General features: G+C 47.0%; 1 protein-coding gene across 1 annotated transcript in view; it reads right to left on the bottom strand.

Annotated features, from left to right (window-relative positions):
• TRPM8 (transient receptor potential cation channel subfamily M member 8) overlaps positions 1 to 18,796 on the bottom strand; it is a 100,427-nt gene extending 81,631 nt beyond the window's left edge. The window contains exons 1-3 of the mRNA XM_053598049.1: positions 18,760 to 18,796; positions 8,167 to 8,288; positions 4,749 to 4,822 (exon numbers count right to left, since the gene is read on the bottom strand). Coding sequence (XP_053454024.1) covers positions 4,749 to 4,822; positions 8,167 to 8,283 — 191 coding nt within the window. The 5' untranslated portion in view covers positions 8,284 to 8,288; positions 18,760 to 18,796. The remainder of the gene's footprint in view (positions 1 to 4,748; positions 4,823 to 8,166; positions 8,289 to 18,759) is intronic.
• Between the last annotated feature and the right edge of the window lie 605 nt (positions 18,797 to 19,401).

The following is a 19,401-nucleotide window of genomic DNA, read 5'->3' as shown; positions in this document are numbered from 1 at the left end:
GAGCAAGTCACTGGATTCAGTCCTCACTTAGCCCCAGCATCTTTGTGCACAGACAACACAGCCCAGACAACCAGGTATGGTCACCCTGGAGCACGGATTTCCTAGACAGACTGAGCCAGATAAAGGTACACAAACCGAGGAAACCCTATTAGACTTGGCTTCCAGCTGCACGCAGTCTTCTATTTTCTGTTCCAATGTCCCTGACACATAAGGGTATTCAGCAAATAGCCTTTGAATGAATCAACAAATAAGTGAATGAATACATTGATGGTTTTTCCTGTAAGATAGTTTGCATTCTAATCCATGCTCGGTGATTTTTGTAAAGTAGGTGAGCTTCAGTATACATGGCTGTCATGACCAAGGAAGGGCTGTATTCACCGTTGAGCTTCTTTGACACATGACAAAATGTAGGATTAATTCTAAAAGCACTGTATTGCAGATCACATTTTCATTTACAAGATGCTAATAGTGAAAAGCATTTCTGTAACTGTTTATACGATACAATAGGAGCCAAACTAGTAGCTTTGGAGGCAAATTTTAAGACCACTCCAGAAGCAGATGGATTCCAGATCAAATTGTGGCCAGGGGCCATAATGGATCTGCACCGTAAAAGGCCCAGCACTTAACTGTCTGAAAGCCATTGGCTTCCACCATGTTTCCTGGGCCTAGAGTTTCTCTGCTAATAGTGAATCTTCTTGAAAAACTGGAAGCCTGGGGCAACTACCAAAGCCACACCACAGAGAGATTCTGTCATGAAGAAAAATGCATCTCAGCAGCAGCCTTCAGGGGCAGCTCTCTCTCCTAGGGGGAGGCTCTTGATGGCACATCAGTGCAGGGACTTGCCTGACACCACCTGATGACCTGGCCCTCTGAGATGGTCCTTGCTCCCGACCTCTGCACAGTTGAATCAAGGTGAGTCTGTCCATATAGCTGAATCATCTGGAAATGTTCCAGTTGGTAGGTCCTGGGACAGGAAATTAATCCAGGAGACATAGGTGTCCCTTTGTTGAGAACCTGGAATTCGGCCCAAAAAAAGCTGCTCCCATCACTCTCCAGGTCTCAGCCTGCTTGCCCCGGGGAGGAAGCTTCACAACACAGCTACACTGAGAAAGAAGAACCTAGCTGCGCAGCAAGAGGTGGAGATGAGGGGTGTGTGGAGGGGCCTCCGGGGCCCCCATGTGTCCACACATGGTCTGGAAGCAATGCAGACGCCCAGCTACTACCCGCTCTTAGCTGGCATTCCTGTTCCCTTATGGTAAATCCCCCTTTTAGGTTAAAGTAGTTGAACTCCTTGGAACCAAGTATTTATTACTAGAGAGTATGGAAATGACCCTCATTCTAAATATTCACCAGAGCATTCAATATTTGTGATAGCTGTAAGAATTGAGCCAGAGACTGAATCCAAACCACCCCTGCAGCAGCACCCCCGCTCCATGTTGTCGCTGCTCTCAGGGCATCAGTCTGTTTGGCCGAGAACAAAGTCAGCCAGCCTCAGTCACAGTCTCCTCGGCCCTTTCTCTTACTAAGTCCTGGGTTCTCCTCTGACGCTCCTCACCTCCCTGCACAGCTGGAGTCACAGTGAGATAGTGGGACGCAGTTCTGCCATCTGTGGGGATCTGCCCACACCCAGCCGAGACCATGACGGGAGGGAGGAGAGAATTCCCTGTCCCACTTGTTCTTGCTACAACTGAAGACGGACTCCAGCCCTTTCACCAGCTAAGGGTAGGGGTGTGTCTCAAGTGACCTCCACTGAGCCATATCTGGCTCTGTCCCGGTGGCCTGAGGGCTGGTAGCCCTCCAAGCTCCACTTTCCATGACCTGCTTTACACACACCAGCCAGGAGTTAGGAGCACAGCTACCTGCAGGCGTTAGGAGCACAGCTACCTGCAGGCGTTAGGAGCACAGCTACCTGCAGGCGTTAGGAGCACAGCTACCTGCAGGAAGGGTGGGGACTGTACACACGAGATGAGGCCGAGGGGAGAGCAGCAGGGCCCTGGTCCCCACCACGTCTGAGCGCCATGGAGCTGCACCGTCCAGACCATAGCCACTAGCCACAGACAGCTGTCTAATTTTATATTTAAAGTAGGTAAAATAACGTTGAAGACTCAGTTTGTTGGTTGTACTACCCATGTTTCAAATGATGAATGGCCCCATGTGGCTGGTGGGACCATTGAACAGACAGAATATTCCTGCCACGGCAGAAGGGCTGCTGCTGGGAAAGTGGCATTCCGCCTGCTGCTACTGGAACCCAGCACAGCCAAGAAAGTGAGAGCTGATGAGAACAAGCCGGGATCCAGGGGTCACCACCCCCGGACGCCAGGAGGTGGCCCCTAAGCTACTGGTGCATCTCAGCTCACCCTCCAGAGACCCCTCGAGAAGCAGAAATCATGAGGGGTGACAGCAGAGAGACACTCCAGTGGGGCCAGGGACTGTCAGGGGAGACTGTGGGCAGCTTATGCCAGTGTGGAGTAGCAGCAGAATTGGGGAATGAGTAATCACCTCATTTGATTCCTTTGTCTGATGAGTAATTTACACGTTACTACCTATAGAGAGACAGAAATAATAAATACGGGGAAACACGAAGCTTGCCATATCTGTCTTCCCTCTGGTCCACAACTTTGCCTGCTTTTGAGACAGAGATGGATGCCCCAAGGTGTCCCTGTCATCGCTTCTGCTGTTGAGGGCCGTGACTTCTCACCACATCGCCCTTCAATTTGGCCCAGACTTGAGACGTAATCAGTCACTAGAAGGTGATGCTGTTTCCCACACAGCATCCAATTTCCCTGTGCCAGAGGTGCACCCCAGTTTTTCCTTGGCAAATCCTCCCTTTCTGCTCTGAGTCCATGCAGACACATCCCTCAAGCCTGGCCAACCAACACCCACTGGCCCCAAGCCAGGCCAGTAACTGCCATGAATATCAGCCCAGCACTTTGGATGGAATTGCTAGGAACAAGCCCTCTTCCCTCAGTCTGGTAAATGGTAAGCTGATGACACAAACTAAAGCACAGTGACCATTCTGCCACCACCTGTGAAAAGCCTGCCCACCAGAGAAGGGCAGAAACAGCAGGTGGAGAGAGACAGGGTCTCAGTGACATTGTTTGAAATTGGGTCTGCCTGAAGCAGTGTCGTTCTTAGACAGGGAGGCAGCTGGGAGTAAAGAGAAGGCACAACCTTGGAATCAGAAAGCCTGGGTTCTTGTGGTGGCACCTGTGGCTCAGTGAGTAGGGCGCCAGCCCCATATACTGAGGGTAGCAGGTTTGAACCCAGCCCCAGCCAAACTGCAACAACAACAAAAAAAAAAAGCTGGGTGTTGTGGCACGTGCCTATAGTCCCACTTACTCAGGAGGCTCAGGAGGCTGAGGCAAAAGAATCACCTAAGCCCAAGAGCTGGAGGTTGCTGTGAGCTGTGATGCCACGGCACTCTGCCGAGGGTGACAAAGTGAGACTCTGTCTCTAAAAAAAAATAATGAAAGAAAGCCTGGATTCAAATCACTCATCCGTCTTCCACTGGCCATGTGACCTTGGAAAAATAACGAACCCCTCTGGACTCCATTTGCCTTATCACAAAAAATATAACAGTGACCTTGTCAGGGAGCTATAGTATCAGCGAGGGAGTAAATAAATTCCTCTGGCATAGTAGATGCTCGGAAAATACCTAAATGAAAGGATGAATCCAATGTATGTTTTCTACCCATCCAATGAATAGATTAATAGCAAATCCTTCAGTGAAACACGCATGGAATAAATAGCCGATTTACGGAGTCTGTACTTATCAGAATGTCTCGCAACGAGTACATTTATACTAATGGGAAGTAGAGAGCTCTCGTTTCCCTCGCATTCCTTTTTTAATTCCATGAAGTGAGAAAACACATCTACTGAGAGCCTTTCATGCTCCAATTCTATATGCCTCCTCTTTGAATCCTTACCCTAAAAGTGAGATACGCTTTTGCTAGATTTTTAGGATAGGAGAAATAGCCATGCACAGAGGGGGCAGCCAAGTCCAGCTTGGAGTCAAGGGTGAAGCTAAAGGTCCTTTCCTGACTTATTTTTACATCCTGCCTCTGTTCAACAGAAGATCTGTTTTTTAATTATAAACTGTAACAGCAACTTCCAATTAGTTAATTGGAATTACTTCCAGTAACTTCCTTGCATCATCAGCAGGCAAAGAGGAACAAGACGAGTGAGTGGTAAGATTAAAATTGTTGGAATCTGATTCGGGTGCATCTGCTGCAATCCTGTTTGTTCACTGACCTGCTCATGAGCATTTATTGAGGACCTGCTGCATTCTGAGCAGGTGGGGGCTGCTTTTGTAACCCAACCTTAATGTTCCAAAATGCATGGGACTTAGAGCTGGCGGCCACCCAATCATCAATACAAGGGAAGGCCTACAGAGGAGCCAATCAGGTGACACAGGTGAGTGTGCCTGGTCTACCCCCTGCTATAAAACCCTGGTTCATGGCCCAGGCCACTCGGGTGGACCCCCAGGCTCATACGAGTGCCAAAGGGAGCGGCAGCCTCTTTCAGGAACCAACTCTTGCCAAAGCTAACAACATTTTTTAAAAAATTAAAACTCTATGGAACAACTACAAGATACTTGCCAAATCTTTCTTACTCACACACCATTTCTGAGAATTACAAGATGACAACATCTTTAATAATAAAGTAGTGAGCATTCGTGTTTCTTATAATGATGGGTGATAATTTGCTTTTGAACATGGAAAGCAAAAACAGGGAAAATAGTAACTTACGTGGCCTTGGAATCTTTGGTAAAGAAGACACATTCTCGTTTCTTAAAGTTTGCTTGAATAAAATTCACAAAGTCCTTTGGAGAGAGAACATTGGATAATACATTACTATCTTATTCTCATTGCCACTGATATTAATAAATACTAAATAAGATCTAATCCCACTTCAAAGGCTTTAAGAATTTACCGTGTATTCATGGTATCCAGAATTTGTCCAGGCTTTTCGTGTACAAAAAGTTTTTTTTTTTTTTAAGAGGCATAGGTTTAAATTTTTGTAACTAAATGCAAATTTTTCCAAAAGTTACATGGAGTTATCTTGTAAGAAATGGCATTACACACACAAATTGTGTTTTTCTGTCTCCAAGGCTACCACGGGGAATATAAGCATTGGATAGTTGTTCATAAATAATAAATCCATGCAGATTTCCAATCCTCTCATGCTTGCTTTTTAAAAGGAGATGTGTTCCTAGGCGGCACCTGTGGCTCAAGGAGTAGGGTGCCGGTCCCATATGCCGGAGGTGGCGGGTTCAAACCCAGCCCCAGCCAAAAAAAAAAAAAAAAAACCAAAAAAAAAAAAAAGAAAATAAAGGGTGGCGCCTGTGGCTCAAGGAGTAGGGCGCCGGTCCCATATGCTGGAGGTGGTGGGTTCAAACCCAGCCCCAGCCAAAAACCACAAAAAAAAAAAAAAAAAAAAAGAAAAAAAAGGAGATGTGTTCCCAAACCTCCTTCCTTAGCTGTCTTTGTCCTCCCCAAGGCACAGTGGTTAGGCACACCTGGGACCCAGTTCTGACAAACCAAAAGCCGAAACAAACTATCTGGAAACAAATGAAAAATGCTTTGGAAATACCTTCAGTCCTCAGAGTGGGAGGAGACATTTACGGTACACATTAGATGTCATAGGACCAGTAACCAGACTATATAGGAAATGTAAATCGGATGAATAAGATAGACGACCCAATGGAAAAAAATGGCAAGAGACAGCAAACATGGACTAAAAGACAATAACCCATGAACACATGAAAAGAAGCTCAGTCATACATAAGTATTATTAATGAGGCAAATAAAAAAAACACAATGGGATCCCATTTCTCACCCACCAGGTTGGAAAAAATTAAAAAGGCAATTAACACCCAACGCAGGTAAAGGGAGGCCATGAGAAAACTGGTACAACTGTTCCAGAAAAGTGACTGCTATTGTCAATGAAGTTATCTCCCTGAGGACTCGACCTCTGTGTAGAGAGGCAGGATTGTCCTGTGCACAACCTGCACACTCAGAGTGCCTGCAGTGAGCTTTCCACTTCCCAGGGCTACCTGGCCCTGGAAGGTGAGGCTGCTTGGGGCTTCCCTTCCCCAGCAGGCCAGTGCCACTTCCTGCTGGTCATCAGGGGCTGACAGCTGGAGTGCTCAGGAAAGTTCACACGTAGTTGGCCTCTAGGCAGGGTGCTGGCACCAGAGCTAGCTCTGACTCCTTCCTGACTACAAGGCTGTCACCAGGGGATACATCTCCTGGAATGAAGTCCAAGTTGTCCCCACCCCCCTGCGAGACAATGGGGCCCATGTGCTAGCTCTACCAGATCCTTTGGACATGTTTCCCCATAAATCCTGTGTCTTAAACCAAGGCCTTATAAAAGAGAGATACTGACTGTCATCCTCCCAGCCTCAACCCAGAGAACCTTTCCTGGGGAGACCCAGCTTACACATCCAAGAATGTTAAGTATTGTTCCTAACAGTAAAAACCAGAAACCCAAATGCCCCCCACTTAGGCTAAATAAATATAAGCACACATGGGCCATACAGAGAAATTAATCAACATCTGCCCCACCTAGCAACATGATGAGTCTTCACAAGTGAGTGGTAAGCAAAAAAAAAAAAAGGAAAGGAAAACATAAATGAACACTTATAGTATAATTCCATGCACATCAAAAACAGAAAAAACTAAAACATTTTGCTTAGGGAAATATATATTCAAGTCATAAAATTATAAATAAAGCAACGAATGGGTAACACAAAATTTAGGGTAATGACGAGAGAGGAATCCAACAGGGAGGGCGTGTGGGAGATTCTGAAGTGCTGACGCTGCCCTGTGCCCCAGGCTGGTGGTGGATGCGAAGGCGTTCATTTTAATACTCTTCTTTAAGCTGGAAACTGACATTTATACATTCTTTTCTATGTATATTTCACCACGAACACATAGAAAAAAATAGCTTTCACACTCACCTGTATGCAAAAATTTTGAAAATCTGTGATGGCCATTTTTCCTCATGATTTTTTTTATCCACTTGACTAATTTTGAGTCTACTTAACACAAGTGAAGGAAAACTCAACAGCTTTGTAAGCTTGTGAAATCAATAATCGTGGAGGAAGAGTGGTGATAAAAAAAATGGCTTTGTTGCTGGAAATTCCTTCTGAAAATGCACTCTGCTGAGATGTGTACGCTTTAGGGTAAACCCCCCAGAACTGTGATGCCTTTGGATGGTCTCAGCACTTCAGCAGGTCCCCATGCTTTGGGGACAAGATGACCTGCAGGGGCTGCAGAGGCACAGGTGCACGTCAAAAGAATCAGCCGTTGTCCATCTCTGGGGACCACTGATGCCTGAAGCCAGAGGGACCCATCTGCAAGGGGCTCCCCACAGATGCTTCATTGCTTAGGGTGGGATGAGGAAAGAGGGGGGAGAAAAGTGGGAGAAGCCACCAATTCCCTTTGCCCATTATTTGGTGCTCACAGGGCCCAGCTGCGGGTAAACCTGGGGAGGCACTCAGCTGGGAGTGTGGGTGTAGGGGTAGCCTTGAGAGAGGCCTCCGTAAACTTTGTGCCAGGGAGGGGCCCTCACTTGCCTAGTCACAAAATCAGCCCCTATGTAATACCCCAGTGGGAACAAAATACTGCCCAGCACCCCAGAGCCGCCCGCGTCTTCCCTTTCTTTCCGATGCTAGCCTCTATCCCAACTTGCAGCACGTACTTGAGAGGGAATTTGGGTGTTGGACTGGAGTGTTGTCCTAATTTCCTGATAAGTGAGCGTGAGTGTGGGCAGAAAACCTGCGGAAAGAACTTTGCCCGGTGTCAGCAAGGCCAGGGCAGGAGGAGCAGCCGGGTGCGGAGGAGACCTTCTCCTGCCGGTTTAAGAAACTTTGACAGGGCACATCTGTGTCCTGAAGGCTACAGGGAGGCTGGCCTGGGATGAGCAGAGGAGGCTGTTGTGAGAAGGAATGCGAGTGGACCCGAGCTGGGACCCGCCCACAGGGCTGGAGAAGGGACTGAGGTTGGGGGATCAGATGGAGAGCCGGGGCAGCAGCATGGAATAGTGAAACAAGTATGAAGAACACAGCACTTTCCACATCCTAGAAGTCCTTTAGCAAATGCATTATTTCACTGTGTTTTAAGGTTGAAGTTATAACCTCTAAGACCATCACGCGTGACTCACACTCTCACTGTAAGACAAGTCCGTGCTCCGTGACATGCTGGAGTACAGGGTCCGGGTGCTGTCCAAGGTGCCATTTCTTCTCTTCCTCATGCTCAGCCTGGCTGCCTCAAAGGACATCTTTCCTGTGGAGATGGGGCAGGGGATAGTTTGGGTTGCAGGCAGTGAAAGGGCTTCCTTCAAAACTTCACCCCTCTGCCCCCTTCTCTTCGCCCTCTCCTCAGCCGTGTGCTGTGTCCTGTGCTCTGTCCTGCCCACTAGGGACACTGTGCCCTTGCCCATAATTGCTGTGTGTCCTCCCGGTCCCAGCCGGAGGTTCCTCCCCAGCACGTCTTCCCTGGCTCCCACCCCTGGGTCAGGATTCCCTCTTCGGAGCAGCATGAGGGCTACCAGGTCACAGCCGCCCAGCTCTGAGGGGACTGGCTGGGCTAACTGCATCACGAGCACCAGGCGTATGCGGTTTGCAGTAGCTGTTAGCTGAGGTAAAGAGTTTGAGCAAATTTGCAGAGCAGACTGTAACTAGCAGCTTGTTGGGCCAGAGGACGGGCCTCGGGCAGGCGAGGAGAATCCTGCGCCTGCTCCCAGCAAGTGAAGCAGAAGTAGTTGACCAACTGGGCTGTGGGGGCCTGGGGATCAGCGTGCTCCAAGTCACCCCAGGGACGCCCAGCACATCCCTCTTGTTAGCCTGGGCAATACAGGAACTCATCTCCATGGAGACACTGCCCCGGGTCCGCGCTCTGCTCTTCTAACTGTGACACTCCCATCCCACCCTCCAGGGGTCCCTTCCTCTCCTGTTTCCCAGACTCCAACTCAGACCCACACCCCAAGTTCTGGACAAAACCCCCTGCCACCTCTGGACCTCCAGCACACCCCGTAGATAGGGAAGAAAAGCATCACCCTTCCCTGCGCCTTGCCGAGTCCCCTCCTCCTGGCTCCAAGCCCCTTCCCAGTCCCAATTCCTCCTCGAAGCCCCTCCAAAGGCTCTTCACCTGCCAGCATCTGCCACCTAGGGCCCTTCTTGCCTCCCAGCCCAATAGTGCCCCCCTGAACCCTGCTCCTCCCTGGGACCCTGCCTTTCTCGTCTGCAGTCCCCACTCCGTCCAGAACCCCTTCCCAGCCCCCTCCAGCTGGGCAGCTCCTATTCAGCCTCCAGGCTCAGCTCACACATCACATCTTCAGGGAGACACCCCATGCCTGGGCCCCATTCCTGCAGCCCTGTTACCTTCCTCCAAATGTGGGCATTGTGACCTGTGCAATGATCTGTTTGGCCCCATAACTAGCTGAAGCCAAGAACCGAGTCTTTCTTGTTCACCATTAGACTTTGGGGCCTGGCGTGGTGCTGAATGACAGCTGCATGATATTTATTGGGGAATCATTTGAATGAATAGATATCCCCCTGAAAATCCCCCTTTGGTTTGCAAACTACTTGCAGGTCATCTTCCACAGCTCTGAATGCATAACATCCAGGGCACAGAGCAGACCATCGCTCAGCCCCACCCTGCTCCTGGCCCCTCACCCAGTAGTCCTAACACTGTCCAGATCACCCAGTGGCCCAGACTCCTCTGTCCCAATTGCCCATCCCAGGCCAGACACAAGACTCTGACATGCCACAGAAACTGGATGCTTTTAAATATGCTCCATCTTACCAAGATGTGGAAACAACTCAAGTGCCCATTAACTCACAAATAGATAAACTATGGTACATGTATACCTGGCTTTCCATTCAGCCATAAAGAAAGACAGAGCTTTTACATCTTTTGTACTTACCTGGATGGATTTGGAGAACATTCTCCTAAGTATCATAAGAATGGAAAAGCAAGCATCCAGTGTACTAATACTGATATGAAACCAGAAGATGAACAACCACACGCCCACACAAGAGAAAAACACAATTAAATTCAAGTTGGGGGAAGGGGAGGCCGGAGGAGGAGAGGGAGGGGTTTGGTAAGCTCTCACCTAATGGGTACAGTTTAGGGGCATATGGCACACCTCAGGGTGAAGCGCTCAACTGCAGCTCAGACTTTACCTAACAAATGCAAACCATGTAACCTAATCCTTTGTACCCACGTATCAATCTAGGGGGAAAAAAAAAAAAAAAAACACTCTAAATGGTTGATCCAGACAGTTTAAAACAAGGAGCATTTCTTTTACTTCTCTCCCCAGGCATTTCAAGGAGAAGCTCAGACTATTAATTGGTACTTTACATACATTATCGCAAAACCGCAAATCAATCCTGCCAGGCATTCTCTGTGATTCCCATACGGCAAATTGGTTGTAAGTAGAGCCCCGATGGTCAGGAAATAACTTTGCCTCAAAATGAAAAACTGCTTATTTCTCTCATTGCAACAGCAGAAGGGGAAGCCCTGTAAGAAAGGTGTGCCCTGCTCCCAGGTTCAAACACCTTTATTACTTACTGGTTCCTAAGTGGTTCCCTGAGGCATTGAAGTCAAAAGATGAAGGGTTAGGCATTCTCTACAAAGTCCTACATCGTGACCATTCCGGGTGCACAGGTGTGTGGATCTTTCAGGATTTCAGGCTAGAACATGAAAGAAGCATGGGAAGAAGGGACGTAAGGCCCCAGGCCTGAGGGAAGAGACAGGGAAAGAGCTCCTGGAGCCCGGAGAGAGAGGAGGAGATGCTTCTGAAGAGGAGTGCAGGGGAAAGGCAGGGAGCGAGGCCGAGCCCGGAGCAATCTCCGGCTATGGCATGTGCCAAGGAGAAGTAACAAGCCACACCCCCAGATTTGCCCAACCCAAAGCCCTCTGGAAAAGTGGGCAAAGGGCTGGAATCTAGATTCAGCAAATGAGGGGGCACAAACCACCAGTCAACACAAAAACAAAAGCAGTAAGAATTCAACAAAAACAAAACACCAAGGGGAGATGTTTTCAGGAGACAGCACTCAATGTCCAGATGAGGGTGTGGGACAGACACTGACCTAGGACCGGGTCAGTGAAGCAATTTGGCAATAAGCTATCAAGGCGTTTGTAAGTTGTCACTGTGGACCCAATGAACTGGCTTCGGAGAATCTCCATAAAAGTCTCAGAGACACATAAAAAGTTATACTCAGAGGAGGTTCATTGCATTCTTTATCGTCAGGAAAATTGGAAATGACCTGAATCTCCACCAATACGAGAACATTAACACACAAAAGAAGTAAGAGGACAGTGAGGCGAGGAGGGTGTATTTAACGACATGGAAAAATCATTGTGATTTATTGTGAGTAGAAAACAAGTAGGAGCCAAGAAATCATAGTGGCTAAAAGTTCTGGCCTTGGAGACATCAGCTTGGGCTCAATCACTCTCTCCGCAGCTCCCTTACAAATTGACTCAGCGATTATCATGGCGTGTTGTCCGCAAGGGCAGCTATTGCCGAAGGACAGCCAAATGCATCGCATATGCTGCTCAAGACACCTGGGAAGCAGTGCATCACACACTACCTATTGCTATCCGCGGGGAGTGGGACTGTGAGTGATCTCAGCTTTATTCTTGTCCTTTTTTGATTTTCCAAAATTAAATATTTTGCTTATGGCATCTAGAAAATATATTTAATCAACATGAAAAGTATCCAGAGGCTGGGCAAGGTTAAGTTAACAATGACCTTGGCAATAGCAGTGTCGGTAAGTGGGAGGTGGAAGAAGGAGGGCACCCCATGGAGACCTCTCTCTCCCCAGGGGCACCAGAGACAGAGGCTGGACTGGCCAAGAGCAGAGGGCCTGTGGCTGGTTATTTGCTCCAAAGAAGTGGACACATGTCTAAATCTTGGGGAAGAAAACTATAGAGGGGAGAGATCAAAGTGCAGGGAAGTACTGTAACTTCCTAACTGGAATAACACGAGTGTGGAGTGGGAGTGCGTGGGGAAGGCTGGGTGAAAGCTTTCCTGGATGCAGAGTTAATTCTCCTGCCCTACCACAGCACTTTGGTCTCCTCTGGATTCTTACTCCAGAGAAGAAAGGAGTCTGCCCAAGATCAGAGATGCAATGTCAAGGCTGAAGGGTCTTTCAGGCTTTTGCAACAGCCACAGCGACAGTGGACCACAAGTGTCGACTGTGGCAAGAGGAGGTGAGAGGCAGGAAGAGGTTGTGAGCAATGGAAGTGGAGAGGAGGCAGAGCACGGACTTCATGAAGAAAGCAGGTGTTAACAGGACTTGCGTCCTTGAAGGCTGCTACACCGAGGGCCTCTGCACCTGGCCAGCTGTTGGCCAAAGCACCCTCAGTGTCTGGCCACATCGGCCTCTCCAACTTGGCAACTTGCTCTCCCAAAGCATGTGAGCTGAGCAGGCATGGGTGGGCTCTGCTAGCAAGTCAAAGTCATGATCCTGTTATCCAATCACTGCAGTGACAACGTGTCACTTCGGCCATATTCTACTGGCTAGAAGCAACTCGCTAGGTCTAACCCTTACTTGGGGAGGGACAACACGGGGGGCATTGGATACCAGGAGGCGGGGATCCTCGGGAACATTTTAGGGTGTATCTACCTCCACGCCCTTGAACTTACATTTATTTCCAATGCTCTTGCTTTGTGGGACCTGAGCAACTTTTGAATAGAAAATCATGCTGGGAGTTGGCCACAAAACACAATGTAAAAATCAAAGCAAATCGAAGCTCTGAAGGCATCTGGTGCAGCAGAAATGCTGAGGGAGAAATCAGAGTAACATTAGGAAGGAGTGACTGGGCTCGCAGCCGTCCCCTTTCTCCCGGCATTCCTCTCTGCCACATCCCTGAGGGTCAGGGTTAGCTTATCTGCCAGCTGCTGGGTTCACTGTTTCTGAGCATTTATCACCCACCTAGTGCTACAGTGGTTAGTGTAATCTGGGACTCAGACCCAGAGGGGTATTATTAAATGATTCTTTTTAGATTGTGTTTTTACCTTTGAGAATAATTTTTATCTCCATGTTACTTTTTATTTCTGTATTTTCTGCACTTGTTTACACTTAGCCCTCTCTGCTTTACTGGTATCCGTGCCCCATGAGAGTCCTTCTACTCCTGACTCGGCCACCTTGGACTCCATCTAACAGCATGGACCAAAAATCCCTGGGGAGGCTCCAAGAGGAGCAAAGCACGACAGGGCACGTCCGCAGCCCTGCTCTGTGGGAAGTCTGTTTATTGCATTCACACACTGACAGCTTGACCAAGACTTCCTCCCACCCCAACACTGTAAAAAAAGTCCATTTTCATCAGATTTTTGATAAAGGACCAGGTCTAAAATTTTTACAGAGATCCTAGGCTCTTTGTACGTGCAAACTCAAGTTTGGCTGGGTTTTTTTCCAGCTCCAGAAAGTTTGTTGTTATTAGGTAAATAGGAAGGAAGGGCTTCAGAAAATGCTGGAATTCAACCAACTTGAACAAGCAAACAGTTGTTTGGCCCTTTTCTCCGGGGCCAGTGGCTGATCAGCAGGCTAAAGCCAGCCTCTGACACCCCCTGGTGGCTGGTGGATGAACAGCCGGCCCATGGATGAACTCATTCCCAGGCTGAAGGCCCCCCAGGGAGGAGCTGCAGCTCCGTTGGGTTAGTGCCAGCATGACTCACTAACGACTAGTGTGTGAGGGGAACTGTGTCTCTATGTGCCATGGCACATCTTTTTCTTTCTCTCCTAGCCCATAAAAACCTCAGGCCACCTTCTGTCAGGGAGACACTGCTTGGGAGAATATTCCTAGCACCCTCTTCACTTACTGCTGGTAATTAAAACTCCTGCAGATCAAGACCCACGTTCTCTTGGAGAGTTGTTTGTTACTTGCCAGGCAAATGAATTTCGATCTTTCCAGTAAAGGGTTTTATTGCTGTGGTTGTTACTGTCTTCTGACTACAGCCTCCCCTGGGCAGGGAGCTGCTTCCAGTGATGACAGAGGTTGAGACCTGAAGCTTCGTGAGCCGTCGGGGGCAGAGCAATGCAGCAGAGGACGTGAGGTGCTGTCCCTCCACATCACCCACCCCACAGGGAGCAGAGCACCTTGGAACGGTCACACCACACCTGGCTGTCCCCATTGCTGGCGAAGCCATGGAGAACATGGAGATATACCAGGTAAGTAACAAGCCTCTCAGAAGAAATAAATGTTCCACGTATAGGAGACGGTAGCAATAAAAAAAAAAAAATCAACAGGTAAATCTTCCCAGCACCAAGGAAAGTTTTAAGTCTTCACCACAAAAATCCCACTGGGTGTGATGCCAGGAAAAATGACTAGGGGCAGAGGTATCCTGGTGAGGTTACTTATGTTTAAGAGTGAACATAAACCCACAAAAGCAATATAGCAGAAAACATTACTGCAGAGGAAAACCACGCTGGTGCCAAACTTCTCTGCACTGTCGTGTGCCAGAAGGAGATGCAGCAGTATCTTTATTAAGACAGAAAAGATTGTGATTGAGGAATTGTATTCTCACCAACTCTACAGTGAGTGCGGCAGAAAGACACACTCAGGGAGGCCACCACATAAATCTCAGAAGTTCAGGGAAGGGGAAGGAGAGTCTGGGGGCTGGAGGGCGAGCAAGAGAGCTAAGTAGTAAGTGGAGAATGTTACTGAAAGTTCAGCACTCGTCCCCTGAAGCCACATCAGAAAAAGAGGGATAATCAGTTTAGGAGAAAGAAAGAGAAAAATGGAGGAGGAAAATGGCAGACAATGGTCTCAAAATCTGATTGCTGATTCTGGGCAGAAGCATGGAGCTTCTAAAGGTTCAGACCCCATCATCCCATCAGGAGCCAAGGCTGTCTCCAGCCCTCTGCCCAGATTCATCCCACCTTTGGGCCAGAGGAGTCCCTTCAGCCGTCTCCAGTGGCACAGAGACCAAGAGACATTCCCTGCCCCTCCCGACCACTGGCCTGAGGCAGGGATGCAGGCTTCACTTCCCCAAAAGTTGGGGAGACAGAAAATATTTTTGCCCTTTTTTTCAGCCCATTACCTCTGCAACAAGTTGGCGTGCCAGAGCCATTTCATTTGTCGGTTTAAATGTTTATTTTCACCTTGGTACACAAAGATATGAAGAGACTTGCTAGAATAGGACCTGATACAAAGGAACCAAAGAGAAAGAGGTGAGCAAAGGGTAAAATAAGAAGAGAGACTGGGAAAGTGGGGAGCCCTTCAGCCACATGGGAGACCTGCTGTCAGGTCCTAATGGGTCACCAGAAGTTGGACCCTAATCATAGGAGTGGCCAAAGCCGAAGGGAGAACATGGTCACCTGCAAGCTGCTCAGTGTCCACAAAGCAACTTCAAACCCACATTCCCTGACACAGAGGCCAGGGGTGAAGGAACTCCTGCGGCTTGGGGCAGATGAGGTGGGAAGACGGGGTGGGGGGGTGGGGAGGATTTCTCCAGGGCAGCAAGGAGGATTTTTCTAGTGGTGGAACAGTTTCATTATGTGATTGTGGAGGTAGTTACACAAATTTGCTCATGTGATAAAATTTGCATAAAGCTATACCAACACCCATGAGTGCGCATGAAACTGGGGAAATCTGAATAAAGTCTGTAGATTGTGTTTCCTGCTGTGGATCTTGCGTGACAACTGCAAAGTTATTACTGGGGGGAACTGGGTGAAGGGGACATGGGATCTCTCTCTCCTGTTTTGTCAATTATCTTTGAACCTATAATTATTTCAAAATAATAATTGAAAAGAAAATGCCCGTGCCAAAAGAACACCAGCTCACACGGTGGGGAAAGAACCTTGGCGCAGCCATGCAGTAGCCACAGCACCAAACTTAGCGGCTGTCTCTCACGAGGTCCTGAATGCAAGCTGAAGCTTCACTGCAAAAGTCAAGTTCCATGATGGAAGTGTCTCCACCGCAGGCCCAACTGGTGGTAACCCAGTCGAGAGATGAGAACTCAGCCCATTCTAGGATGCACTTGTTTAACTCTGTACAACCTTGGCTTTCCTGTTTTCATTAATAACTCAGTTATGTTTATTTATGGTCCCTACTCTCAAAAATTTCAGACAGGTCTGACAAATTTAATGAAATCCTAATAGCGACCATGGAGTTACCTCAATAAAAATTTAAATCAGAATGGACTCTTGAAACACCATTCACCTTTTTCAAAACTTCATAATAGATCATGAAGATATTCACTACCTGACGGGAGGGACGGCCATTCCAAGCTAAAAACCAACAGTTCCTCCAGCTCCCCACCCAGAGAAACACCTGTTCACTGTTATAGGCTGACGCACTGCACTCATTTAAACCAGAATGCTACCCCCCACCCCACCCCAGTGCTGGGTAGGTCTGGGGCAGACTCCAGACTCTGCATCACTAGCGAATTTCCAGGTGCAGGTGATGCTGCTGGTGTCAGAACCACTTTTAGAGGAACTTTGGGCCCAAACAGGGTGCTACAGATAACACCCACCACCTGCATTGCTCTTAGACTGCAATAAAATCTTTTCAGAAGTTGGAATCAAATCTTTTAAAACATAACAAGCATATGATCAATGGAAGGCTTAGGAGGTGATATTGTGTGAATTTTGGCTTAGTTTTTCTCTAGCCAGAACTTGAATTTCTGAACAATACGATTTGTCCTGCTAGTACATGAAACATACACGCCTATCAGGCCAAGGGTGCTGTCCACTGTCAGCAACGAGCATCAGCTACGTCTGGTGTGATGCCCATGTGGCCAGGCCTGTGCTGTGTTCTACATGCATGTCAGCTCTTTCAGTCTTCCCTCGAGTTTTATGAATTGTTATCTTTCCCCTTAGAAGGATGAGGAAACCAAGGCACAGAGAGGTTAGGTGACTTTCCCAAAGTCTCTCAGCTGGTAAGTAGAGAATAAAGGATTTAAACCCTAGCAAAGTGGCCTAAAAGCCTGATCCTCAAATTTTAAGCTACTCTGGTTCGCATTAGTACCTCTTTGGGAAGGGATAGAATATTGTTTTTACTATGTTAATACACAGTCAAAATTTAGAATTACTAACTTTATTTTGTTTGTTGGGGGAAGAAGTTGTTGATAATCTTATTTTTACTATGGATGCTCACAAATAATTTTCAGTAATCTGGAAGTCACCCATTATCAACAGAATACTCTTGCCCAATACCAAAAAGAAAAAAAAAATCAGTGGGAATACTTCTGTCTTAATACAAAAATGGCATTTGGCATGTTCTTAAATTCCCTTTTAGTCTCCCTATCACCATATTCAAACCAGTCCTAAGATGTCCTTTTCAAATCAGAGGTCTAGTTCTAAGTCTCTTAACAGTAAAAAGAATAAGTAAGATGCTCTCCTTGTGTAGCCCTGAATGAGAGAGGGAAAAATTGTTTGTGTTGTGAGGAGAATGTTCCAAAGGGCCTCCACACTAAGCCCTAGCCGTCTCCATTCCCCGCTTCCATCAGTTATTCATTACATTGGTGAGGGTGACACTCACAGAGTCTGCAAACCTCAAGGACCCATCCAGAGAAATCTTCTCCACTCTGGTTTGGCAAGAGCACAGCAGCATAGGAGAGTCACAGTGACCAGCCGGGTCAGTACGCATCTCAGCCTCCACTAGAGAAGAACTGAGATTGGCTTTGTTATAAGCATTAACCTGGTTTTCTCATTGCCTCTGTCAACCAAAGTTTTGAAACTTGAATTGATGAGTAAAAACTGGGGGAAAAGGCAAAGAAGCTCCCAGAGTCATTGTCCCAAGATATCTCACTGCAAAGAGTAGAGGGGAGAGGCGGGAGGCAGAGGACAGGCAGCAGAGAGACCCCCAGAATAAGAGGGAAGGCAGGGCGGGGGCTGAAGTGCCTGGAGCTGGGCTATCTTCACAGGTGCTGAGAATAATACCAATTCTTAGGCAAGACAAAAAGAATGAATAAGGAATGGTTACAACTTCCTTCCAAATTTTCAAGATTTATATATCCAAAGTCACAACCTTGAAAGAAAATTCTTTAAACTCTCAAGATGTCAACAAGCTGAAACTCCTGTGTTTGTGTCAGCTTATATAGGACAGACTTAAGGAACAACCATTTCTTTACATTCAGCTCAGGAATCTTAACACTAAAAAAGGCAGCACTGGCAATAATGGATTCAAAATTAAACAGAAATAAAACCTTTTAATTATTCATCTACCCTTCAGCATTTCTCTCTTGCTTCTAAATAACACAAATGCTGAGCTGGCAGGAGGGAAGTTAACGACCGGATGTGAATCTCTCCTCTTATCATCAAAGAATATTTACTAGTTGAAAGCGTTATTTCTTTACATTAATTTATGTTTTCCCATACTCTTGATTTAGGAGAAACTTGTTTAAGTTCCTAAGAAGTTTGGGAACATAAGATTGCTTTAGAAAACCAGTTGCAAAGCTAACCCATGGGTGAATTTCTTAGTAAAGCTCAGTTGAGGGGATTTCTAATGCTGTCAGTCAGAAAACGAAAACTTGCAATTATATTTAAAATCGTTCAAAAATCTAGGAACAACTTCTACATGCCTAAATAAATCTGGATAAAGACTAGCTATACTTGTGAACTTGCACTTGGCTTATGCTCATGTCTTTTTAAGGAATTTAAAGTTTTATCTTCCTTTAGTTTCAAACCTTCATAGAAAAAAAATAAACGACACCCTTCCCAGAGATACTAAACTTGTATCAATCCTCCAAGTTACAGCAACAGCAATGTCCATGGAGAGGAGACAAGCAGGGTTGGTGACATACCGTAAGTGCTGGTTTATCAGACGGGCTTTTCTTACACCCTCGAGATCTTGCTCGTCTTCTCCGCTCACAGGAGGAGGAAGGCTTTTATAACCCAGCCTTGTCCGCCCCTCCTTTTTCTCTGAGGTTCTTGGAAGTAGAGGAACAAAAAAATCTTAAGCCACTCTTAAAGCCACGGCACACAGTAGCGAGTTAGTGATTGCATCTGAGTGAGGAATGCAGAAATAGACAACACGGTATTGTAAATGCTGAGAAAGGAAGGATGCCGAACCCCCACGCTCAGCGTACCAATAACACCGCAGTATTAAATCATACTAAAATTTAACTTCTGCCATTAGTGGCATATTTTAAAAGCCACAAATAAATTGGATATACTCACTATAGAAAGTAATGACAAGATTCATTAATTAATAGGTTAAAAGCTCTTGATTAAGACTAGGAAAAAAATTCTTAAATAGAGGAAACTTAACTGCCTTTTTTTTTTTTTTTGCACGTTTTATTAACTTTCCCACACCAACACACATGTAGCATTGGGAGCAGCGGGGTTACAGACCTGAGCAAAACTAAGTGACTTCCACATTCTCTTTAAACTACACTTTGCAATAACTCTACGAGGAGAGAAGTAGTAATCACCAGTGGGCAACT

This window comes from Nycticebus coucang, chromosome 7, assembly GCF_027406575.1.
Source record: "Nycticebus coucang isolate mNycCou1 chromosome 7, mNycCou1.pri, whole genome shotgun sequence".
NCBI classification, from domain to species: Eukaryota; Metazoa; Chordata; class Mammalia; order Primates; family Lorisidae; genus Nycticebus; species Nycticebus coucang.
This window is presented reverse-complemented; position numbering and strand designations above follow the sequence as displayed.